Source organism: Lepidochelys kempii, chromosome 2 (genome assembly GCF_965140285.1).
Source record: "Lepidochelys kempii isolate rLepKem1 chromosome 2, rLepKem1.hap1, whole genome shotgun sequence".
NCBI lineage: Eukaryota > Metazoa > Chordata > Testudines > Cheloniidae > Lepidochelys > Lepidochelys kempii.
In genome coordinates, this window is record NC_136381.1 from 184,524,682 (window position 1) to 184,551,397 (window position 26,716).

The window sequence follows — 26,716 nt, forward strand, 5'->3', positions numbered from 1 at the left end:
AAAACAGCATTTAATTTTTCTTAAATGTTCTGGATAAAAAAGTTTGTTTCTTATAAAAACATATTTTGCATTTAAAATTAATAGATTTACTAAACAAAAGAAGTATCAACTATAGCCAGTGAACTGAACCGACTGCTTCTCATCACCATATCCATCAAGATTTTAGAACTAGCAGATCTCATCCTCCCACATCTAGTTTTTATTCATAGATTGGAAGGGGGAAAAGAGCTTTCCTGATTTTTCAAATGCAACTAGTTTCTTAGCTTTGAATGAACTACTCATTGAGCTCTACTAGTTGAATAAACCAAGATTGAGAAAATATTGTTTACACCTGCAGAAAAGTTTACTGTTGTCAAAAGCTGGTTTAGCACTTCAACAACTCTGATTACAGGTGCTTAGCAAGTGACTACTACCAGTTAAGTGGTCTGACTTTCTTTAAAAACTTGGCAGCAAGTAGGTACTGCTAAATATTTTTTTTATTTAAAAATTTAAACATTATAATTTTAGGCCTTAACATACATTGTCAATTTAAAATTTAATTTTCAATGGGTTTACTTCTTAAAATTAAAACATATTTAATATAAATTTAAAATATCTGATTTAAATTAAAAATATTTTTTTAAATTTAAAAACATCAATTTTTATCCACTCTGATATAAAGACAACAATACAACTATCCAGCATAGATTTTTACCTAGTAGGGACTGTTTCAGGAGTCAGCCTTCCACTTTCCTTCTGCCCCTCTGGTGCCATCACTGAATCCCCCTGTGCAGCAACTATTGTATCAAAGTCATTGAGATCTTCCATTTCCGTATCCCGCTGTCTGGATCTGCCATCAGAAAGTCCTATACCATCATCTAGGGTCACCGCTGTATGCCCTGTACTCAAGGGTTTGTTTGTAGGCTGAAGGAAAGCATCCAGCTTCTGGTCTCGGGAATCGGTGCGGACCATCTGGTGGGCATAGACTTTATCACCTGTTCCTTTAGCTGTGAAAGAGGAGCTTGCTACTGATTTAACAACCTCAGTGGAAGAGCATTCAGCTCCTGGGATCAAAGTCTTCATTGCAAAAATAAGGGAGGGGAGAGGAGAGGAGAAATTCAGCGTCATCAGGAGACTGTACATGCCTATGTATCTCTCTAAAGGTGACATTTACCCTTGTATGATTGGCCCCTTAAATCTCATTTAAGACCAATTTAAGTGCTTGCGGGCCCTCTGCCCAGGGTGAATTTCACCCGAATGAAATCATCTTTATTGTTAAGAAATTGTTAATCTTTAAATGTTCTGAAGATGCAATCCCCTAACAAATAAGCACATTAAAAATTGTTTTAAAAGAGATTTAATTAAAATTATTATTCTTTAGATACTATTTTACAATAGTCTACTTACAAAAGAATTCTAATCTTAGAAATATAATCCAATCACTTTTTAAACACGTTTTTATGTGCTTGTTTATTATAATAAACAAGAGTTTTATCCCTAGCAATGCTATACTATATTTGGTATTCGTCCTGCCTAGTGTCAGAAGTGTAAAAAAACCTAACCTATATGTGTGTGTTTATTAGGTTAGATAGTTACTTTGTATGTATGTAAAATACAATATTTTGAAATTAACAAAATTATGCAAAAACAAAAATTGGTAGTGTTAAATAAATACATGATTCTACTTAAGTAAGTAAGTTAGTATTTAAGTATAAACCTAAATATTAAATTCAATAAATGTATAACAGTAAATCTATTAATTTAATACACTGTAAAAGATTAAACATTAATAAGAGTCCATTTAAAATTCACCCTTCTGTCTGAAAATATCTTCTCGTTATTTGAAAACCCAAGATGACTGACTGAAAGATAAAGAAAAATGTTTTTCCTTATATTTTTTTCAGTCTGTTTTCATTGTGCATTTGACAGCACTTTGTGTATAATCATTTCCATTGTTTATATAGGTCTTTCACGCAGAAACAAGACAGAGAAAAAACAATGGCAAGGAGACTTAAAGTCCTATATAAATAAGAACATTTATATTTAAAGTGATACTGTCAACTTCAAATCTAATCAGTTTGGGGGAGGAAGTAATTTCAGGTACACTGACTTTAAGTCTCCTTGCCACTGTTTTTTTCTCTGTCTTATTTCTGTAGATTTGAAGTTGACAGTGTCACTTTAAAATATAAATGTTGGCAAACACACTTCATAAATGGACAGCACAGCTCTCAGGAGACTATCCACAGTACAACACGAGTATCTGGCCCAGACTAGATTCTAATCTTGAATTTAGAATACTAGCTACTACAGGCTATTAACACAGTGAAGACGTGTCATCTCTTAATAGTTATATTCTCACCTGGGTGAAGTACATCCTTGAAGAGTTAGAGCCCAGTAATTTGCTCTCTATATGTTGCTGCACACACTCTAGGATACTGTCTTCATGAAGAAAATGGACTTCGTGCTTTGTAGGATGCACATTCACATCTACATTCTGAGGGGCTATTTCCAGGCTGCAAAACATTTTAAAGGAAAACTGACCGAAAAATATCCCACTGATGGAAGAGTGTGTGTGAATATGCTCAGCACAAGATATGTCAATTGAGGCTATAAGCCTACCACAGGCAGCTAAAATGGGCCTGCAAAACTAATGATATTGCAGTGGAGTCTTACTTGTTTTGATACTTAGATATCTACTAAATACTAAGAGGCTTGATTCAAAACCCGTTTCTTTCCATTTACTTTGGATCAGCCCATTAATGAACTAATTTTGTTATATGATATTTCTAAAAGCTGTTTTGAAGCTAACTGTCACCTTTTCAGTGAACACATGTAACACAGTCTACTCACCACTAGCCACCCCTTTGTCACAAGGCATAGTATATAGAAACCCCGCACTGGGCTAGCGCCGTTGCTGAAGGTCATTCCAGCACTTTGGTGGTTTCTCTGTCGGGTAACTCAGCTACCCAGATCACAGTCCTTAGTCCATCCCTTCCAGGGTCACACTTGTCCCAACTAAAGTTCAAAACTATCTTTCAACAACAACAAAAAATTTCCACCCTCTCTGCAACTCTTCAATCAGTCTTTGGTTCTCCAAAGTCTCTCCCAGGCCTGCCTTCTTGGAGAGCTTTCCTCACTGCTTACTAAGAGCCCTGCAAGAGCCTTCTTGCTCCCTGCTATCTCTTAGCAAGAAGAGAGGCAGACAGATGGAGTTTTGTTCTTGCTGTGAAAAAGATCAGGGAGCCTGATTTTTAGTGCTGAAAACCCACAAATCCAACAGACTGCAGCTGGAGTTGTGTGTGCTCAACACTTCTGGAAAAATCAAGCCTTTTCTTTAGTGTTTTGGACTTGCTAGTCTATAAAAGATGAAAGAAACACACTTTCAGTTACCACATGCTTGGGAATAAACTGCCCCATGCTGTAGCTTGAAGCCCACCTTACCTTTATCTAGCTATTGATGACGGACTCTGGCTAGCTCTACAAAGACAGGCATTAGAGGTTAAGAGCTTGTCTACACTACTGCTTAAGTCAATGTAACTTACGTCGCTCAGGAGTGTGAAAAACACACATCCCCGAGTGATGTAAGTTAAACAGACTTAAAGCACTGTCTATATTGTGCTTGGTCAGCGGGAGACGCTGTCCTGTCGACATAGCACATCTTCACCAGACATCCCGCATTGCCAGTGTAGCAGGAGAATAAAGACAAGCCCTAAGACTTTTTATTACTTTACCTTAAGTACAGGAATGGATGTGTACTTTTCGGCAAATAAGCAGCATATACAGTTTCTATGGCTTTCCGCAAAGCAGTTGACTCCACCAGTCGATCTGGAATGAATAATAAAAGGGGGAAAATCATGGGAAAGCATTCTGTGACACCTTGTCCAAACAGCACATTTAAACACACTACATAGTGCGTAAGTACCCCCTTATACCCAAAACTTCATGCTGTACAAGAGTCTGAGTTTTTTTTTTCCAGTAGCATCTATTCCATAGTGTCTAAGCACTGATATAAATCTATGGTAGTTAAAAATTGCTCCATAAGGTATTTTGCTCACTTTCCATTTACTATTCCATCCTTGCTCTTCCCTAGTCCTCTTAGGATATGGTCAGTTTCCCTTTCTTTTCTTTTTTTTTTCCCCCTTCATATAATTTTTTTTAACTTGCGTTACAAACAACAGTAAAATTTTCAAAATTATTTCAGTTTTAATAATCAGACTTCCTTTTTGTCATTCAATGTAGTCAGGGTTTAAGTTTCACTTTCCAATTCTCATGCAGTAGCATATTCAACTGTGTGCTGGGAGAGCCTAAATGGGATCCCACAAGTTAAAGGCAAACACATGACATACTTTTCACTTCAGTGACCTTCATGCAGCAGGCCATCGAATGCTACGAGGTCCCTAAAGCTTTCCTCGGAAAGCAATTTTCTTGGTGACCATACACATGACTTTATGAGAGGATCAACACAAGAGTTACAAGTGTTCTGACCTTTTTGCAATGTGATGTTTTTGGAGAACACTGCCAGAGCTAATCTTTTGTGCAACTATCTTTTAAGCTGTGTCTCTAGCCTGCAGCACAAAGAGGGTACTCCGATAAAGCAGTTGTCACTTAGCCTGGATGACATTCTGTGCATATTCAGGTGGAAGGAGATAAGAAAGCTGTCTTCCCTTAGTGACCAGAACAGGGAACAGTTTAAATCCTTGTGTGAGACAGGAATAAAACCTATCCCCCTGCTCTGGCAAGGGCTGGATTATGATATAGGCACTGAAGGTCTGTGTTTAAGGCACCTGTTCCTAGAGTCACACGATTATGTCAGAATCTCTCTCTCTCTTTTTTTTTTTTTAAGTAAATTTATGGCTAGAAGTAAAGCCTGAAAACATGATTTGAGCAACTGACGCAATGATAGAAACAATAATTCAGAACTGCCCCATGCATCTTAATGCAGTGTTAACTCCACAATCCCATTACCCTAGGTGGCCCTGCCAACATTATCCCAGAAGAGGATTCTATGTATGACAGGAGAAAAAAGTGCAGCAGACCAATCTGCCCGCCCACTCCAGCGGATAAACTCCAGTTCAGGAGTAAGTATTTGGGGAAACCTCCCTGCTGCTGTGGGGGGCGAGGGGATGGGGGGCACAAGAGACCCCTAAGGAAGGAAGGCCCCTGCTCCCACTCCTGGGATAAGGAGGTGGCCCCATGCCTCTACCTGTTTGGGTGGAGAAGGCTATGGCAAGTGGGGGTAGGGAGAGCCACAGAGAACTCTGTGTCATGGTACGCATGGATTGCTGTAGGCTGAACCTGGCTCCAGCCACTCTATAACTCTCCAGACCACAAAACACTGCAGACAGGTAAACATTTGGTTTGACTTTCGACATCCCTGCTTACTACAAGATCTCACCAATGGCAGAATTTAGCCCTTAATGTGATTTTCAAAAAGGTGCACGTTCAAAGCCTTGATGCTGCTGTTCTTTAGAAAGAAATGGATGTACACTCTGCTCAAAATTATGCAAAAAGAAACAAAGTATTTACAAACTGTACAAATTTCTTTACACTTACGATTTATGAAGAGTAAAAACATGCATTTCTTCACTGAATAATTTGCATTTGTTATGTAACCTTTCATTTTAAAGGCCAGCTTTCCATCTTCACAGCCCACTTCTATCAGTTCTCTGTAGACAGTTTTTATTTTGAAAAAGAATACATGAAAATATGCGGTGCTGTGCAAAGGTTTTATTGACATGAGTTTAAGATAGTTACATTACTAGCAAGTAGAAATACACCATTATGAATTTGGTTATACAGAGAGACAAGGTGGTGAGGTAAGATCTTTTATTGGATCAACTTCTCTTGGTGAGAGAGACCTTTTGAGCTTACACAGAGCTCTTCAAGTCCGGGAAGTGTACTCTGAGTGTCAAAGCTAAGTATAAGGCGGTGCAGATTGTTTAGGAAATGCAGTCAGATAGCTACCCCAACACACCACCAAACTCTTGCTCCATTTTATCCCCACCCATAACAATATTACATTCAACACCATACACTTTGTCCAAACCATGGGAACAGCCACAGGTACTAGGATGTCTACCTAATATGCTAACCTCTTCATGGACCACCTTAAGAAAAATTTCTGGACAAATGCACCATGAATCTAATGATACATCTGAGATACATTGATGATATTTTCATCATCAGGACAGATGACCTAAACTCCCTCATAGATTTCCACCACAACTACTACCCATCCATTAAACTCTCACACTGGCATCAATTTCGTGGAAACCATGATCCACTTCAACAATGGAACACTACAGAAAAATATCTAGAAGAAACACACAGATCACCACACCCACCTTCACAGATCCAGTAAGCACTCCAAACACACCAAAAATCTGTTGTTATCTGCAGCCAGGCACTCAGATACCACAAAATATACACCTTGACACACTTAAAACCGCCTTCACCAAACAAGGACACTCCAACAGAGAAATAAATTGCATCACGGAATGGGCCAAATAGCCCAAGAGAACCTGCTTCATTACAGAAATAAACCCCACTCTGACTGCACATCCCTAGTTGTCACCTCACTCTGGAACCCATACAGGGTATCAAACAATCACAACCCATATTCTATGGGGACCACGTAAATCTTTCCTGAAATCCCTCTTCTGGCCTTCGAACAACTCCTCAACCTCATCATCAGAAGCAAGTTCCACACAGACCATGACACACAAACTCAAAGCAGCACCAGATCCTGCCAGAACAATAGATGCAAAACCTGTAGACATATATCCAATGCTGTAATGATCAACACCTTCCACGATATACCTTTCAAGATCCATGGGTCCTGCACATTCCTATCGCAGCATGTGGTATCTCATCCAATGCACTAAATGCCCCGATAGCTAGAGCCCCTCGCGGATACAAAATTTACATCCATGTGGATATAAATCAGTATCTGCAGAGCTCTACCAGGAACCGCAGTGGCGAAAGCAGAGCTCCCATGAGCCAGTGCCCTGACCTTGAATGGTCCTTTGAAATACGTGTTAACTCCTTAAACTAATCAATCTGTTCCAACTTGTATTTAGCTGTGACCCTCTGAGTGCCTTTCAAAGGCCTGAAGAAGAGCTATGTGTAAGCTCAAAAGCTTGTCTCACACCAACAGAAGTTGGTCCAATAACAGATGTTACCTCACTCACCTTGTCTAATATCCTAGGACCAACATGGCTACAACAACACTGCTATGACAACAGTGCAGATGTTTTGTTTATGTGATAGTTACCCAATATCAGAATCCTTTTAGGGAGTCTTAACATTCTTTGTTGGTACATAAAATTGTTACTCACACAAATAATGAAGCCAAGTAGTCTTATTTACCATGTACCTTCAAATTGATAGTAAAATTAGAAAGAAAAATTTCAAAAGCCTCTATAAATTATCTAGATTTTCATAGCTTTTCAATAAATTAACATGCCACATTGTCCAATATCCTGTGGCTACCTAGGAACAGGAATGACTGTTACATTATCACTGGCAAGCATGAAGTTTAGTACTTGCAAGGTTTAAGGCACATGTTACTAGCATTGAGAGACCAAGAGAGAGTTTTAAATTGTCACTGGGTCCATAACTGAATATTATTACTTTATTGCCGCCGAATTGCAGCTGCGGGACACGGACTGCCACTCCATTCTCAGTGCCGCTCCAAGCACCTGCTTGGAAAACTGGTACCTGGAGCTGGCCCTGCAGGCAACTCAGGCTAGCGGATCTTGGGCTGCAGGGCTGCTTCATTGCTGTCTAGATTACCGGGCTCAGGCTGGAGTCTGGACTCTAGGATCCTCCCACCTTTCAGGGTCCCAGAGCCCGGGCCCCAGCCCGAGGCCAGTGGCCTACACAGCAATGAAACAGCCCCACAGCCAGAGCCCCATGAACCCGAGTCAGCTGTCACAGGCCAGCTGCAGCTTCTTCCTCTGCTGGGTAGTAATACCCTATGTTATTTTATCTTAACTTAAATAGTGTAGTATGCTAACTCAATAGCTACATTCATTTGCACCATACTACTATGAAATACTCTGATCATCACAGAGATTTTGGGTCTTTTTAATTATTTATTTTAAGTAGAGCTAAAAAATAAGATTTCATTTAAAAACAACTTTATGGTCAACATACCGGCTAACAGCATTTCCAAAAATGGACCTAATATTGTCCACTGTTGTGGCATTTGATAGGGTTCTAACATCTGCCACCGTATCACCTTGCTAAAGAGAAAAGAAATTAGTGTTACTATGTTTACAAATACAATTATTATTGAAGTTTTAGAAATCTATTCAATAACTGCAAGACATTTTCTACTGAGTTTGCAAAAACATATGGGACACAAACTCAATTTTTGTTTTGCCTGAAGGTTTTGTGTGTGTGTGTGTGTGTGTGTGTGTGTGTGTGTGTGTGTGTGTGTGTGTGTGTGTGTGATTTTTTGCTTTTTCTAAAAGTCTGTAGATATTTATGCAAAGAGGAGATTAAGTCAGGTGTACAGTAGAAACTTTTGCTGGCTTAGCACTACTGGATAGGGATATGCTGGGAAAACCCTTAGGGTATACACAGATATACCAGCAAGAAAGTGCTTTGTGAGCATAGCTTATTTCACTTGCCTAACCAGTACAAAAGCACTTTGTCAGTATAAACTGCATCTATACTAGGAGAGTATTGCAGGTATAGCTGTAACAGCAACATTTAAGTGCTTGAATGCATTATGGCAAGATATGGGGACAGTGGGCAACTGCTCCAGGTGCAAGTTTGAAGAGTGACATGAGTGGTCTATTCATGAGAAAACTTCTATTGAATGCAAGAAATGTGGTTTATTCATTTGCCAAATAAACAATATTTTAATACCATTAAAGTCTTTAGGTAACATTTTCAAATAGGGAACATTTTCAAAAGCACCTAAGTGACTTAAGAACCAAAGTTCTACTTTGAAAAGTGACCTAGGTACTTGCTTAAATTCCACCAAAAGTCAAGCCTTATTGAAAGTGATGGGAGTTAGGCTCCTAAGTGCCTATGTGACTTTTTAAAAAAGGGTTTGGGGCTCTTAAGTCACTTAGGTGCTTTTGGTTACCTTTTATTTTGTTTTAAAATGATAGAGAGAGAAGCATAAGTTCTTGGTCCAAAATAGCCTGAATTCGATGACCCTCTGAGCATGCTATAAAAGTCATCTATTTGACAGGATTTTTAGAGAAAAGCGAGAACATGTTTCCAAAACAACGCAGATCTAGAAAGGAGCTTTTTTGTCATTGGCTGGCTAACTAACTAAGTTAGGCTAACCAAAATGAGTTTTGCTCTTATCTGAATGTTTGCTTTTTAAACACTGTTGATGCTATGTTGTAACATTAATGGTCAGGGTAACTACAGTCTTTATTCAAGGGTCTTTTTCATTATTTAAATATAATGAAATAAAAATAAGCCAAAGGAAAGCTATATTTGTAAGTAAATCCTGAGAAATCTGCTGGCTGATCATTAAAAATCATGCAAGAACAAAGATATTTTAGAAGCAGCTAGTAAGTGTTTGTCAATTGAAAATTAAGAATTTGTTAATAAAGAAGTATTGGGCAGGACCTCAATGTTATAAAATTTCTGTTAGTGTTCATTATAGACTGATTTTCCAAGTCACATAATAGGCTGCCTTTCTCCTTTGCATCACTATTTGAAAGAAAAGGATCTTATCTACAGTAGAGATTTTTATTTTTTAAACAAAAAATTTACACCACCACCAGTGGTAGCAATGTTGGAAGCTCTACTATAAATGGCAGCTACTTTCACCATCATATCAACATGGTTTGTCTTTGACTACACTTCTAGCTAAACCACAGTCAGCATCAGTTCAGCTGTACCAGTTACTGATAACAACTTTCAGCAAAAAGTAAGTTTCATAGTATAAACAATGCTTGTTTGGGAAAAGTTCGCTACCAAACCTGACTCCAATTTGGATAAAAAGACACCTAGTTTCTAGCAGTTATATGATACTCTCTTATTCTAAATTTCAGAAGCGGTAAGATTTAAGACTTCTTGTTTTAGGGATTTGTAACAACATATGAAAATTCCTAAAGAAATAACTGCAAAAAAACGATGCAAATCCCAGGAATAGGGAAAGCAGTCAAACAAGGGGGTGACATAGAACTGCAAGACTGGATCAGACCCACAGTCCACTTAGTCCAGTATCCTGTCTCCTAAAGAGGCCAACACCATTCCACAGGGAGATTCAAGAGACCCCGTAGTAGGCAGATGTGGGACAACCTATCCCCACCTCATGTTTCATCCTAACTCCTTAGAGATTGGTTTACATCCTGAAGCACCTCAGAAAACAAAATGGTTAAGAGTTAGCTTTGTGAGCTCAAGGAAAAATCTGAACTGTTGATGCTCAGTTTTTATTTGGATTTATTATTTTAAACTGATGTTTAGTTTATCCAGATTACAGAAAAACAAATTATTTTACATGCAAAGAAAACGACCTCACAGACTATTCCCATTACAAAATCCATGGCAAAAGACCAGGCCCTTTATTTAATTGATGTAAGTATGTGAAGTTACAAAGGTTCTACATACCTTTTTAACTGAAAAACTGGTACCTGAGTTGTGGATGGCATACCTGAAAAACAAGTACAAAACAAAACTGCAGTACATGAAAGAATAAATGACAAGCTGTCCCTCCATACTCTACTAAAGTAGTTAACAAGCAAGTCCATGTGAACAAATAACTACATTTCTTGTGATACAGCAACAGTTTCTTTAGTTTAAAAGAAATTCAGTTCAAACGAGCTGCCACATGAGAGTATAACAGTTTGCTGACCCACTCAAACCACATGAAATTTAAAGATCAACCTAGTTTACTCCAAGTATAGGAAATTATGATAATTTCTAAAAAGAACCCATCAGTTTACCACTTCTAGGCAAAAGCTAAAGCATTCCAATGTCAGACAGACCAGCATTACGAGGAACAGCAAAATTTCCATCTCACCCTTAGTGATTTTTTCAATAAAATGGAATAAACTCTCAGTTTTTGGGAAAGGGAGAAGGAAATTGGCCGACTTGTTCAGTTATCCCTGGGAAGGTGAGAATCCCAACGCATTCATTCAAAATTGACCAAATCATAAGGTCCTTGCTTAGTTTTCACTCTGATCTGGCTTTAATGGGAGTTTACTCTTGTAAGGATTTCACAATTTGATCCAGTGGCATTTTTGTCAATCTAATGACAGCCTGACACCACCATGGAAGTAATGTCCACGGTTTCTATTGTTATTTTGGGTTTCTAAGTTATCAAACAAATATTTGGATATAAACTGGGATTGTCTTACATTAACCAACACAAAAAGGCAACCCAACAGATAAAATAAGTTGGAGCTATTTATTTCAGTACTTTACCTGCCAACGACTTCTAATATTTTTGCATACTCTTCACTTGGATTTTTTAAGGCTTTCCTCCTTGTAGTTACATTGTAAAAAAGATCCTCAACCTGCATTAAAAAGAAGTGTCACTATTTTAAAAAAAAAAAAAAAAAAAAAAAAAAATTCACATATTTGAAACAAGACTTAAAAAACATATTTGATTTGAACCAATCTTCTTGATATAAAATCACCTAAATGGTCTGGGCATCTTTTAATTTATGAACAACACTCAAATTCTATGTTCTAGCTGTACTCTAGCTGCTTAGTTTCACCTAACAAAATGCCATTCTAGAGAAAGATAGTGAAGTATCACAAAATTTTTGATAACTGTATGTTTCACAAGAAGGCACAAATTTCACCAGTGTTTGGTCCTCAGATCAAACAACACTCAAAGAAGAGTTCTGAGGTAAAAATCCCTACATTGCAGTACATTGTACATTGCAGTTGATAATTATAGACACAGTACTCCCCCTCAGTGTATTTTAGTGCAATACAAATTAAGTAACAAGATCCATCGCTACAGTCCCTTCTGTGAATTTAGGACCAACTGAAATAATGAAATTAGCAAATTAACATTAAACATATTGTTGGACTCCTAGAGGCATAAATATTAGGGGAAGTTCAGTTTCCTGTTTTTGTTATAAGAGTTGCTACCACTATTATTGTTATTAATTATTTGTATTAACATAGCACTTCCGAGCCCTTGTCATGGACCAGACACCTTTGCACAAGGCACTTTACAAACACAGAACATACTCCCTCTGCCTCAAAGAATTTAAAATCTAAGTGTAAAACAAGAGACAAAAGATGGATAGACAGTTGGCGGAGTACAAGTTAAAAATGAGACATTATTAGTCAGCATGATAGGCAGTGGTCTCAGCACACTAGCACTTTAATTGTTGTAAAGTATTTTGTAGGCATCACAGAAAAAGAGCTCTGAAGTGGGTTTTGGAGGAAGATAATAAGGTAGCTTTACATATGTTCATGGAGAGCTCCTCCCAAGTGTGAGCAGCATGGGAAAAAACACTAACTCTTCTCTTCCCATACGGCTATATCTACTGCACAATATTAATCTGTGTTTTATGTACCGATTCTTTATTTAGGTGACTAGGTCAACTAACACACTAGACCTAACACTGGATTTGGAAGCCAGTGTCCCATTAAGTTTATGATGCAATTCAATATTGCATGGTTTTAAATATGATGTACACCTAACTCTCCCAATGCTAACATGTCAAGTCCAAACATAACAAAATTAAATATTTCTCCCATGTCACTATACACTGCCACCATCTAGAGAGGAAGAGAAGCCTGTGCAATTTGCCCTACAGTCTTTGGACAGATTTCACAAAGCACTTATGTTGTTGTAAAATCCTCTACAAGGTCACAAAAACTACATGGCAATTATAAAATACGTTTTTAGTTGATGAGGCTGTAGATGTGCAGGCCAGAAAGACAGACAATAACCTAAATCCTTTGGGGGCATGGATCATCATCTTGTTCTGTGTTTACCTAGCACAGTAGGGTACTGATCCATGAACTGGGCTAGGACTATGGTAATACAAGAAACAAATCACCACCACCACCACCTACCGTGATCTGAGTCCCCTGGTTTCCAGCACAAGGTTTGGGAGGCGCTTTCAGTTTTCCATCACAATAGCTAGCTCTAATCAGAAAAAAAAAAAAAAAAATAGTTGTCAGACACTGAAGTAGCTGGGGGGGAGGGGGGATCAGACATGAATATTGTGAAAAATCAGGTAGGGGCGAGGGGGTTTCAGGAAATAAGCCATTCCAGTCAGTGTTGGGGTTTTTGTTTTTTTCCAGGTTTATCCAAGTTTTACTTTTCATTTTTTGAACTTCTATGTCACTAACATATTTACAGGAATATAAAACAAATATTTGAGATTTTTTTGATACAAGAAACATTGGGCTCTAATATCAGTCTGAGTGAGAACTTTAAGTATTCTTAAAGCTTGAAGAGGAAATAAAATGGACAATGTGAAAGGAATTACTAATCTTCATGATTAATCAAGCTTATATGTGATTTAATTTATTTTTATTTTTACTGGTTGCAATTTTTTTCCCTTGTCTTGTGGACAAGTAAGAGCCACAATTGTATTCTATTCTCTTATCTATTTGCAATCACTCCCACCTGCTCAGGTAATAAAACAGAATCTTACAATATCCTCTGCTGTAGGATGGGGTTATAACTCTTTCTTTTTTGTTTGAGGTTCAGCTATTTCCTTGTTAAGGACCATAGGACAGTGCTTCAGCAAGGGACAAGTTAGATTAGCAGACCTGCCTTGTAAATATAGTATCTTACAAACCTACACGTGCACTTTATTATTTTCACTATTGGAGTATTATAGTTAGGATCTTTGAAGGATGTAATTGCTTTAGTGAGTTATACAGGTTAATCAGTTTATGTAGTACACGTTTCTAGTCCCTACCTATGTATTGTATAGTTAGTATAAGACAAAGTTATTTCCTGTTAAGAGGAAATACAGTAGTTCTAAGTTATAACAAAAACTTTATCTCTAATGGAAGGAGAGATTCTCACTTAAGCTAACTGGTTTTCCTTAACTGTCCCATTTTTGTATTTCTGGAACAATATTCACAACACTGTTTGCAAAAACAAAAAAGATGAAAAACTGCTACATTTTCATTACTGTAAAACAGAACATTTTTTAAAAAACCATGACTGCCCTCTAGTGGCCAAATATTTTTCTTCAAAATTCACATAAATTTTAACAAACTTTAAGATACCGGGGACAGCCAATATACATCTCTTTCCAGGTACAGAATTTAGATAACTATTATCACTTTATTTAAAAACTACCTAATTCTAAACATTTTGCATGTAAAAATGCCTTTGTTAACTTGAAATTACATTACTGTAATCTACACCTTGGAGGCTCAGCCCAATGCAAAATATTGCAGCATTCTTATTAAATGGCATTCAACTTGGGTACAACATCAGACCAGTGCTCTGTGACATACACTGGCTTCCAATAAGCTTCAGGGTGGAATTCAAGGTATCCTAAATGGCTTGGGACCAGGTTACCTGAGAATTCACCTCTTCCTGCGTCCCCAGCCCCACAGTTAAGACCAGGTAAGAGATTTGAGCAGAAGCTCTTTCAACATAAACAAAAGGGGACTGGTGGCAGGGCATTCTCTGTAAGGAGTCCTCAGTTGTAGAGTCTGCTCCCTTTTGGTTTGCCAGAAACCAGATTTATGAACCTCCCAAATGTGTTGCAAAGCCCATCTTTTTCCCCTCTTGATTAAGGTTGCTGAGGATGGTGGGGGCTAAGGTGTACATATTTATGGACAGTCCTTTGGTTTTTAATTTATGGGGCAGTGGGTCAAAGTACCGGATGGATACCTATAGGACTTTTTTTTTTTAGTTGAAGACAAAATAAATTAGAAAGAGAACAGTTAGCTATTTGAAGATGTCATAATCATTAAAAACAAATACGTTAACAAAAGGGTTTAATGCTGCAATGTTATAACCATGTTTATCCCATGATATTAGAGAGACAAGGCGGATGATGTAATATATTTTATTGGACCAACTTCTGTTGTTGGTGAGAGACTAGCTTTCGATCTTACATAGAGCTTTTCTTCAGGTCTTCTAGTTTTCCAAACTTGAAGAGCTTTGTGTAAACTGGAAAGCTTGTCTCTCACCAACAGAAGTTGGCCCAATAAAAGATATTATCTCACCTACCCTTTTCTTAGAGAGACAAGGTAAGTCAGTTTGTATAAGATAAAGCAAGACATAACCTAGAAAGGGGAAAAAAAACAAATCTGAACAAAAAACCACCCGTATTTGGAGTGTCTTAAGCCATGAGGTTCTCTGAGTATCCTCAAATATAATGTTGTAATTAGAGATTGCATCATAACTGATATGCCCAAGGGGAACATGCCCAATGTGGACAGAATCTTCAGGAAATTTATCTGACAAAAATCTAAGAACTCTCTAGTGAGCATATGCAAACTGTAAATTTTCAAAGGCTTATAACTTGGCCAAATTTGGGTAGGTTTTCATCAGAATGGCAAAAGGCTCATCACAAAGGCCACTTCCTTGCCAAATTTTAACTCCCTGCTCCAAAGCATGGGGTCACTAAAGCTCATCAAAGAAAAGGTTGCCAGAATTTTTTTTTAACATGGACAAAACAATGTATTTTTTCCTAGCCTCATTCTCGGAACAGCTGAACCAATTTGGGTAAAATTTCCCCAAGTAATTTAGTCTGAGGTATATACCCAGCAAAGAAAATTTTCAGTGGTTAAGAGTTTGGCAAAATCATAAGCAACTGAAAACATGGTCTTATAATGGGAAATATCAAGTAACCAGTTCTACCTATATAATTTTATCTGAAAGTGAAAAATGGACAAGAAAGTTTGCACTAGATTGGTCTCTAAAATAGAATTCCTTTAAAGTAGGGCTATCAATTAATCACAGTTAACTCACATGATTAACTCAAAAAAATTAATCGCGATTAATTGCACTTATAACAACAGAATACCCATTGACAAATATTTTGGATGTTTTTCTACATTTTCAATATTGACTTAAAATACAAAGTGCACAGTGCTCACTTTATATTATTATTTTTTATTACAAATATATGTACTGTAAAAACGATAAACAAAAGAAATAGTATTTTTCAGTTTATCTCATAAAAGTACTGAAGTGCAATCTCTATCATGAAAGTGTAACTTACAAATGTAGTTTTTTTTTTGTTACATAACTGCACTCAAAAACAAAACAGTGTAAAACTTTAGAGCCTACAAATTCACACAGTCCTACTTCTTATTCTGCCAATCACTAAAACATATAAGTTTGTTTACATTGACGGGAGATACTGCTGCCTGCTTCTTACTTACGTCACCTGAAATTGAGAACAGGTGTCCACATGGCACTGTTGTAGCCGGCGCTGCAAAGTATTTACGTGCCAGATATGCTAAACATTCGTATGCCCCTTCATGCTTTGGACACCATTCCAAAGGACATGCTTCCATGCTGATGATGCTCATTAAAAAAATAATGCTTCAATTAAATTTGTGACTGAACTCCGTGGAGGGACAATTGTATGTCTCCTGCTCTGTTTTACCTGCATACTGCATATATTTCATAGCAGTCTTTGATGATGACCCAGCACGTGTTCGTTTTAAAAACATTCTCACTGCAGATTTGCCAAAACGCAAAGAAGGTACCGATGTGAGATTTGTAAAAATATAGCACTTGACCCAAGCTTTAAGAATCTGAAGTGCCGTCCAAAATCTGACATGGACGAGGTGTGGCGCATGCTTTCAGAAGTCTTAAAAGAGCAACACTCTGATGCAGAAACTATAGAACCCAAACCACCAAAAAAGAAAATCAACCGTCTGCTGGTGGCATCTGACTCAGATGATGAAAATGAACATGCGGCAGTCCTCATCGCTTTGGATCGTTATCAGGTAGAACCCATCATCAGCATGGACACATGTCCTCTGGAATGGTGGTTAAAGCACGAAGGGACATATGAATGTTTGGCGCATCTGGCACGTAAATATTTTGCAATGCCAGTTACAACAGTGCCATGCGAATACCTGTTCTCACTTTCAGGTGACATTGTAAACAAGAAGCAGGGAACAGTATCTCCTGCAAATTGTGATCAACCTTGTTTGTCTGAGTGATTGACGGACCAAGGAGGAGGACTGAGTGGACTTGTAGGCTCTGAAGGTGTACATTTTATTTTTGAATGCAGGGTTTTTTGTACGTAATTCTACATTTGTAAGTTCAACTTTTATGATAAAGAGATTGCACTAACGTACTTGTATGAGGTTAATTGAAAAATACAATTTTTTTGTTTTTTACAGAGCATATATTTGTCATCAAAAATAAATATAAAATGAGCACTGTACACTTTGTAGTCTGTGTTGTAATTGAAATTAATATATTTAAAAATGTAGAAAACATATAAAAATATTTAAAATAAATGGTATTCTATTGTTGTTTAACAGCGCGATCAATTGCGCGATTAATTTTTTTAATCGCTTCACAGCCCTACTTTAAAGGAATTGTTCATCTTATATGAAGGTTTAAAATTACGTTAAATTAGCTAAACCCAGCAACGTTACTTACCTCTATAGTTTGAACCAGTGGTTCTCAAACTTATTTGACTGCAACCCTCTGTTGTCTGTAGTAGGTTACGCCCCTGCCTCACCACACAATTTTTTACCGATTAAAAAAAAAAATCGACACACAACTCACTAAATATTAGAAACAGTAACGATACAAACAGAACCAACAATCCATTGCAATAAGAGCAAAAGCAAAACTGTGATCAATGCTTATCATTAAATGTGCACACTGCATCATAGCAAACGGATTAACGTATGGATGGCAATGACTTTGTGTAATGCGATGCAAGCTTAAGAGAAATCTGTAAAAATGCATAGCGCCATCTAGAGACAAATGCACAGCGCCATCTGAGGACCTGATATGTTTGGAGGAATCAGCTTTGCTCATTATTCATTGCTGTGGGTAAAATGTGCGCAGCATATTTCCCCCCGCCCCTCTAAAACTTCTCTCGCCTCCCAGTTTGAGAGCCTCTGGTCTGAATAAAGAGCACTCAATCCACAACTGTGCTTCTGCCTATATCTTTGCTCTCACTTCCTTCTACCACCCCCGTGCTTGTCATCTCTAGTCCTATTACAAGCTTCCTCCACAATGCTCCATTTTATTCTTCTTCCATTTGATATTTGCATTGTTTTTGTAGCCACCCATATGCCTGAAACTCCCCTTTTCCTCTGTCCTGAATGACCATGCCCTCCTCTTAAAATCATCCCTTCCATGACTTTATTTGTATCCAAGATACCATCCATATTATTAACAACTTTGAAAAGAGAATAAATGTTTATTACACACAACATAAACTTTTTAAGAGAGTGAATACACAGCATACCTGTATGCACACTTTGCATCAGCAGTTTTAGTTGTGACAGTAACATGGGCAACATGACTTATGCTAGCCAATGCCTATAGGGGGAAAAAATGAACTTTTACAAACCTCACTCAAGAAAATATTAATTTTGGAATTAATACTTCTACAGTGGTAGCGATTAAAATGTAGACATTTACCATTTGCAAGTAATTCATGTTACTGCGATATTCCCTATTTGTTAATTACTTGTAAGTGGTATATGTCAACATTTTAATAGCAAATACAGGATAGACTAAGTATTAACACAGAACCAGTGACACTGGTATAATTAAAGGCTTGACAGTTCTTAATCAATGCACTATTTTCCTTTAAAGGATTCTACTCAGAAGTAGCTTTTTACCTTCTTGATTTCCTTTTTAAATAGAAACTGAAATATTTAAAAAAAAAAAACAAAAATTAAGGGCTGAAGAGCTCCCAGCCTACATCTCTGGGTTCTTGACAGGAGATCTCCACCCAAAAAGAAAAGACAGGCCTAAAAATTCACATTATTTAAAATTTTAAAAGTTATTTCTAGTCTTCTCAATACATCATAAAGCAAAAAGGGCATAAATTCATTCCCATCCCTCTCCCTTTTCAGGTTGAAAATTACCAAGGAATGTGTTTTGAAACAAATATATTTACAACATATTTATATATTTGCATTATGACACAATATGCTTTTTCTTTTATTGCTTTCAAAACTTCTAATTTTATTTTATTATTTTGTGTGAGATTGAAAGACAAGGCTAAACCCTAGATCTTCCAAAGAACTGGGATGATCAAGGAACTAGGAAGAGCTAATTAAAATTAAGTGGTGATAAGAAGGGCTATCACTTTTGTTAAAGAGATAACTATTAAGTTTTGCAGCCAGTCGTCAAAGGGGAAGAACTCCCTGTGAATCCATTTAAACACACACTGCTCAGGGGAGTGGATCTCAAAGGGAGCCAGTTTTAAATTAAGCCAACAGGAGAAGCCTAACTTGCTTGCAACTTCACAGTGTGGGTCAATGGATAGAAAAAGCAGGGCATGAGGCTGTCTCCTTCCCTCCCAGTTTGCACAGCAATCAGAGCTCTAAGATCTCAGACATAACAGGGTATAAACTGTAATTATTATTCCTTCCTTTGCATAGAAGCTTTTAGCTGCATTAACAAAATCATAGTACCTCTTTTTATTAATGCATTTTCTGTATAACCTGCTTTTATTTTGCATATTTCCTCAGTTTTGTTTTAGTCTTATACTGAGTATAAAATACACACTACAGATCCTATGATGGCAATTTTTAAGGATGTAACTACTTCTTGTTCTTTCTAAAGGCACATTGCCACAGCACATCCTTCACAAAAGTGGCAGGGGAACTTATAGGTTCATAGGCACAAAAGGGGAGGGGAGGTGATTCTGAGTTGACAGTACTTAATCCTTCTATCTCCAACTTGGTCCCCCTACAGATCCACATGTAAAATTCTTCCACCCCAGACACAATTATCCTGCTGGTGGCACTGTAATCTTCTGCCAGGAGGCCAAACACCTCTGCAAACCAGTCAGTTTCACTACCGCCAACCCTGGGATCTCAGTCAGCAGTTCTAGAGGCTCCACAGCTTGGGTCTTATTCCAACAATCTCCTCCTCTTTACTCTCCCCAACCCAAACTGCTCCATCTCTTCTGGGGGAGAACCAACATGCTCCCTAGTGCTCAAATATCAATGGGGGAAGAGGACCAAAGTGACCCCAAAAACTAATCTTCGCCAGATCACTTAAATAGATTTGTCTACCCATCCCCCGCAGTTAACACACACTTCCTGGCTTCCACATCACTCATCTTTTCCTTGCACTCTACCTCCACCCTAAACACTCCCCCACATGCACACCAACCATACTCAGCGCCAAGATGGAGTCTCATAAGAAACTCGATCTTTTAAAAATGACTTCAGGAATCAGAAACCAACTACATCCCTTTACAACACATAGTAGCAATGAAAAAGCTGTTAATCATAAACTTACCTCTCCCCTAAACCCATATGTAGAAATACTAGCCAGATCTTCAAATTTTTGCAATTTGCTTGTAGTGAATCTCTCACACACAATATTCAAATCTTCTTTCTATATAAGACAGACAGACACGCATTAACATTTCATTTCTATTTCCACAATTTCTTAAGGCAGGGAAAAATTTCTGATGAATGTGTGAAAACGAAGTCCACAAGTAAGCACTACACCAACCTGTACCTGTCCAGTAGGTTTACCTACCCTGATTCCACACCCATTATCTTGGATTTGAATGAGTTTCAGACCTCCTTCCTTAACGATCACCTGGATGCTGGTAGATTTGGCATCCAAACTGCAAAAAGCAAAGCATCTCTCAGTGTCCAGTTAAGTGACATTTTCTTTCAAAGAAATCTAGTCTGCAATTATACTGCAATTTATATTATGCCCCCTCCCTCCCTCTTCTCATAACAATTACTAAACAGCTAACAGCAATGAGTCTAACCTTTCAGCATGGCTGCTGTGAGGGTTTTTGGGGTCATGGCATCAGTCTCCCCTATGTTCCTCTCCCCGCCCCCCATTCTGGAGCCAGGCCACCAAAAGGCAAAGACACCGGGAGCCAGTCCCTTCTTTTCTGACTGATATCATCATGCAATAAACCTTGTAGCCCAAAGCTGCCAGTAAGGGGGGGAAAGAGTTATGCAGTTTAATGCTGTCAAGGACTGTTAGCCCATTTTCTCCAATCCCAGCAGCACACTGGGGGTGTGATGCCTACAGGCACCAAGGGGTTAAATTAGGGTTGCCAGGGGTCCAGTTTGCCCTGTCGAAAAGGGACCCTGGCAGCTCCGGTCAGCACTACTGACCAAGCCGTTAAGAGTCTGGTTGGCGGCACAGCGGGGTTAATGTAGGCTCCCTGCCTACCCTGGCTCCACACGGCTCCCAGAAGCAGCAGCATGTCCTCCCTCTGGCTCCTACACACAGGGGCAGCCAGGGGCCTCTGCACATTGCCCCCACCCCAAGCACTGGCTCTGCAGCTCCCACTGGCCGGGAACCTCAGCCAATTGGAGCTGCAGGGGCAGCACCAGCAGACAGGGCAGTGCACAGAGCTGCCTGGCCATGCCATTGTGTAGGAGCCAGAGGGGGGATATGCTGCTGCTTCTGGGAGCTGTTTGAGGTAAGCTCTGCCCAGAGCCGGCACCCAACCCCCTCCCATGCCCCAACCCCCTGCCCTACAAAAGAGCCCAGAGCACCCTCCCCCACCCTGAACCCCTCATCCCCAGCCCCACTCCAGAACTTGCACCCCCAGCCAGAGCCCTCATCCACCCCACACCCCCATCTCCTACCCCAGCGCTGATCCCCCTCCCACCCTCCAAACCCCTCAGTTCCAGCCTGGAGCACCCTTGTGCACCCCAAATCCCTGATCCCCAGACCGCCACCAGACCCCACACCCCCCAGCTGGAGCCCTCATAGCTCCCTCCCATTCCCTACCCCAGCCCAGAGCCTCCTCCCACACCATGAACCCCTCATTTCTGGCTTCACACCTGAAACCTCACACCCGGAGCCCAGAGCCCATATCCCCTCCCACACTCCAAACCCCTCAGCTCCACCCCCGCAGCCCGGAGCCTGCAACCCCTCCCAGCCCAATCCCCTTCCCCAGCCTGTATTCCCACCAGCGGATCCTGAACCTCTCCTCCCCAGCCCCACCCAGAGCCCACACCTCCAGCCCAGAGCCCATATCCCAACCCGCAGCCCACTCCGAATCCCTCAGCCCCCCCCATCCCAGAGCCCCCTCCTGCACCCCAACCCCGCGCCCAGGCCGGTGAAAATGAGCGAGTGAGGGTGGACCGGGGGGGGGGGGTGGAGTGAGCAAGAGGCGGGGCCTCGGGGAAGGGGCGGGGCCTCGGTGCTGGGGTTTGTGTGAGTAGGAGGTTGGCAACCCTCGCCTAACTAAAGGGCAGCGCCCGCCAAGGAGAACCCCAAGGGTGGCGTTTCCCGCCCCCAGGAGCGGCCTTTGCCCTTCGCCTTCAGGGCAGCCGCAGGGCACGTTCGCGGCCACTTCCAGCCACCCCCAGCTTCCGTGGCGAGATGGGGGCAGCCCAGCGATGCGCCCGGGGGCACCGGAGCGCCGCCGGCGGGCGCCAGGACCGAAGCCGGTCGGGCTGCGTTGAGCGTAACTGCCGCTTGCCCCCGCCACGCGCACCAACCGCCCAGCCCCCCTGCCCGCGTGCGCGGCCCGGGGGTGTATCGGGCAGGTGCCCTCCCCCCCGGCCGCGTTACCAGTTCTCCAGCATCTCCTTGATGGCGTTGGCCGGCCTCTGGATGACCTCGCCGGCCGCGATGCGGTTCACCACGACCTCGTCCAGCCGCCGGATCACGCCAGCCATCAGCGCCATGAGGCGCGCCCGGGCGGGAGATGCTGAGGGGCCGGGATCTCTGAGCGGGGAAAGGGAGACCACCAGACCCAAGTGGGAGGAGCGAGGAGGGGCTCGCGCTACGATCCCCGCCCTTCCCCTCCTCGCTCCTGCGGGCGCGCGGCAAAGTAGGGTCGCGAACCCAGCAGACTCGCGCCAAACCGTTGCGGGCGAGAGCCTTGGCAGCTGCCGATTGGAAGGCGCGGGTGTCAATCGGCGGGGCTGGTCCGGCAGCTGTGTGGCGCAGAACTACAACTCCCATCGTTCCCTGCCCGCACCCTGGGGGCGGGGAATGGTGGGGGGGTAGGGAGGTGGTTACTTGTGTTCGCGAACGCGCTCGTTCCTATTGGCTGATCCCCCTGTCACGACTTGACATTTAGGGGGCCGGCAGGCCGCTCTGCAAGTGGTTCTGCGTGGCGCATAGAGTTGTGGGAGCTGCCGGGGGCCCCGAACAACTGCACGCGGGGGGGCCTGGGTTGTTCCATCTGACGCTGCAGGCCAGGGGGTCCCTGCGTAGAGGCTTATGCGTAAGCATTACAAATAATTTCTTGACCAATTTGTTTTTTCCTTGCCTTCATATTGTTTGCTGCAGTTAGTTCCTTGATATTGTACTTGTATTTGGTTAAACAGTTCAGCAATGTCATGCACAATATCAGTGAGATACTGTCTTCGGTAGCCAGGCTCTTCATACCATGAAGTACAGGTTCAGAGACAGTTCCGTTGCCTGGTGGTCGAAATAGTTATATATATCTATATCTATATATTTCATATTACCCTCATTCCAAATGGATATTCCAGATTCAGATAATCTTGAAATGTAACCCATAATTCTGCTTAGATTTTGGAGTCTCCTATTTTGAGAAATACCAAACTGCAAATAGTCTTTTGCCCAGCCCTCGAGTCTTGTGCACATTCCTGATAAGATGCTAGTATATTAATTAACAAGTATACAGCAATAATACAGTTGCTTTTTACATAGTAGCCAAATTCATCCATACTTCAGTGATAAGGATTTAAAACCACAGGCACGTGAATTCACTTGCTCAATAATATACAGTTTAAATGACAGTTAGGCCTAGTCCAGTGGTTTCTAGCTGATTGCCTACTTAATTGTCCATATATGGTAGACTGAGGTGTAGTTGACCAGTCTGTTAGTTATAAAGAACTTCATTTTTCTTTTCTCGATGCCCAGGCGTTTCTTCACTGTGCACTGATAACTTCTTCTGTCTTCGGTCTGTGGGATGCATCCTTAAACAACTTATCTTGGTTCACATAATAAAGATTTTTGCTTGTTTGTTTTACATTTCTTTGGTAACCCAAATTTAATATACAGATTAATTTAATTTAGTTTGTTTACAGTGTAATAGGGACCAAGTCTTTTATAACACAAGCTATACTTTTGTTCTGATTTTCCCAATTCTTTAGCACAAATAAACCTGTTTTAGATACTTTTGCAGTTGTTGCATAGATGTTCCTTTTCACTTAACATGTGCATTACTAATTTTTCATAATAAATATACTTCTTGACTGCTAAAATAGGTGCTCACAATCTTCTGAGAAGTGTACTGCTCTCTCCTGCTGAGCACTCTGTTTTAGCAAAAGAGTTAGTAACAGAATTTTTATCCAAGTTTTTCAGAGTTAATTTGCTTGTGATACCAATTCCACTTTTAACTGTTTAGAAGCACAAACTTTAACAACCAGTATGTCCTTTTAACATAACATAAAAGAAAAGAGTATAAAAAGTAAACCAAACTTAATTTTAAATGCAGGTCTATATAAACACATTGAGAGTATTAAACTTTTATGACACTTGGTTGTATTTGGGAGGCAAAGCTGGAAACCTGTTGAAATTGTTTGGTTAGCTTTAACATTTTGCAACATAACCAGACATAGTATATATTGTAATATATTTTAAACCATTTTTGTTATAACATTCTAATAACTATATCTTATTATTTAATGCATAAACAACTTTTATAAGAACCCAAACAAGAAATTGACACTTAAGCTATTACCAGCAGGACAGTGGGGTGGGAAGAGGTATTTTTTCATATTCTCTGTGTATAAATAAAGTCTGCTGCAGTTTCCACGGCATGCATCCGATGAAGTGAGCTGTAGCTCACGAAAGCTCATGCTCAAATAAATTGGTTAGTCTCTAAGGTGCCACAAGTACTCCTTTTCACTTTGTTAATGTTACCTTTGCATTAATGTTGAAGTTTCCCCTTACAATTTTCTCTTTGAATAAAAAGCCATGATTAATAAAAGGGAAATTGTTTTTGTTTGCAGTTGCATTATTTGTTGAGGCAAAAATATATGTATACGTATGTATTTATAAATGAGGCATTTTTGAGGTTTGCAAAAATTAGTTGGTTATTAATAATAGTATGATGGTTATACCCCAACTGTAATATTAAAATAATGTGGTACCACTTACATTTAAAAAAAAGTATAAAATAGATTTTTGTTGCAACAGAATTAAAACAAACAAACAACTCGTGACACACACACACACAATACAAGGACACAGGACAACATACGTGACAGCTTACAATTAAAGATGAATGGTGTCAGAATTGTATTCATAACTATACAAGATAAGGCATTAAGAGCTCAAAATTATTATTATTTAGAAAACAGACAGGTAAACAAAAAAGTTAAACATGTAAATAAGCAAGTATTTACCTTTTCATTTAATTCTTTTTAATAAGAATTAATAAAAATTAAGTGCCCACTTTGCTATATTAATTTAGTAACTGAAGGAATTTTCCATTACTTTATTTTAAAAACTGCTATATGGAAACAAGGAAAACTCATGTTTCAAATATTAGTCAGTGGTTAGGATTAGAAACCTGAATTTCTGTTGCTTGGCAACCATATCTTCAAGAAAGTTAGGAGTATTTTCAGCTGTTGCATTCCTGAAGGCTTAAAATAATTAATTCGCCTGACTTAATTAAAGTGAAGTTTTTACCTTGTTTTCTCTGTTTGTTGTGTTGCTTTGTCTTCAGTTGGTTCACTTTTTTTAGCAGTGGAGATTTCTGTAATAACTGTAACAATTTTACATTTAGTTTTTAAAACAAAGAGAGGGCAGAAGTGGGGGGGGGAGGGGAAGGAAGAGCAATCTAGGATGGGGAGGGAGACCTCAGCCAAGAGAGATTGTTTTTACCTTTATCAAGTTATCTTAAAGGACAGGCAGCAGCAGCAAGTTTAGCAAACTGAGAGAAGATATAAAGGAAAACTTAACTGGTATGTATAAATATTTGAGTAAGAAGGTTATATTATTAGCTCTGCGGGAGGAGTGGGGCTCCATGGGCTAAAGCAGTTGGGAATCCATAACCCCTGGTTTTTATCCTGGCTCTGAGAGGAGAGTGGGGGGTGATTATCAGCTCTTCCAAAACCTGAATTTGTTCCCCTTGTGTCTGTTGTTTTTGTCTGTATGCCAAATGGATTGCAGGAGTGTCCTTGCCTGCTGCAGTTAACTGTTTCTGGGTAACTCTGTGTGATACTGCATCAATTCTAGGTGTTAAACTGCTCACTCTCTTGATTTTTCACTTTGAAATTCTTTTTTATCCACTCCCCTGCAATCATGTTGCACCTCCTGTCTCCTAATATGCTCTGTGAACTGTTCCGTTTTGTCCTTCATATGATTTACCAATCCAGTGACAGTATTGTTTGCTTCTTCTCGCTCCTGTGCACTTATTTCTCCTGTTCTAACAGGACCCAGTCTAGATCTCAGTTTAGGATTTACCAGAACCTGGCTCTTATCCTACAGTGGTGGTTGCAGTGTGGTGGTCCCTGCCAATGGGTTGTTAGGTGGCTGGTCTAGGTCATTCCACATGTCCCCATTGCAACACCCATTCCAATCATCCCATGTTCCATGTTTTAATTTTGCTAGGGCCATCTTTTTCCATTTCCATCCCTATTCTTTAGGCACTATATAAGTACCCAAAGTCTGTTGTTG

The 26,716-nt window shown here is 39.9% G+C and overlaps 2 protein-coding genes across 8 annotated transcripts in view; one reads left to right on the top strand and one right to left on the bottom strand.

The window, feature by feature from the left end:
* The window catches only part of MLH1 (mutL homolog 1), a 32,164-nt gene extending 9,178 nt beyond the window's left edge, over positions 1-22,986 (bottom strand). Inside the window, exons 1-12 of one of the 4 annotated variants that reach the window (XM_073332997.2) lie at positions 22,625-22,986; positions 20,612-20,702; positions 20,366-20,464; positions 18,351-18,424; positions 12,997-13,069; positions 11,380-11,471; positions 10,564-10,606; positions 8,137-8,225; positions 5,533-5,645; positions 3,711-3,804; positions 2,339-2,492; positions 695-1,056 (exon numbers count right to left, since the gene is read on the bottom strand). In XM_073332997.2, the coding sequence (XP_073189098.1) occupies positions 695-1,056; positions 2,339-2,492; positions 3,711-3,804; positions 5,533-5,645; positions 8,137-8,225; positions 10,564-10,606; positions 11,380-11,471; positions 12,997-13,069; positions 18,351-18,424; positions 20,366-20,464; positions 20,612-20,702; positions 22,625-22,740 (1,400 nt within the window). In that variant the 5' untranslated portion in view covers positions 22,741-22,986. Of the gene's footprint in view, positions 1-694; positions 1,057-2,338; positions 2,493-3,710; positions 3,805-5,532; positions 5,646-8,136; positions 8,226-10,563; positions 10,607-11,379; positions 11,493-12,996; positions 13,070-18,350; positions 18,425-20,365; positions 20,465-20,611; positions 20,703-22,624 lie in introns of those variants that run through there. The other 3 variants (XM_073332995.2, XM_073332998.2, XM_073332999.2) reach the window with 3 other exon arrangements.
* A 137-nt stretch (positions 22,987-23,123) lies between these two features.
* The window catches only part of TRANK1 (tetratricopeptide repeat and ankyrin repeat containing 1), a 92,837-nt gene continuing 89,244 nt past the window's right edge, over positions 23,124-26,716 (top strand). For 3 of the 4 annotated variants that reach the window (XM_073332988.2, XM_073332987.2, XM_078851720.1), the window contains exon 1: positions 23,125-23,285. The gene's annotated coding sequence lies outside the window, so the exon portion shown is untranslated. Of the gene's footprint in view, positions 23,286-26,716 lie in introns of all 4 variants that reach the window. The other variant, XM_078851719.1, reaches the window with a different exon arrangement.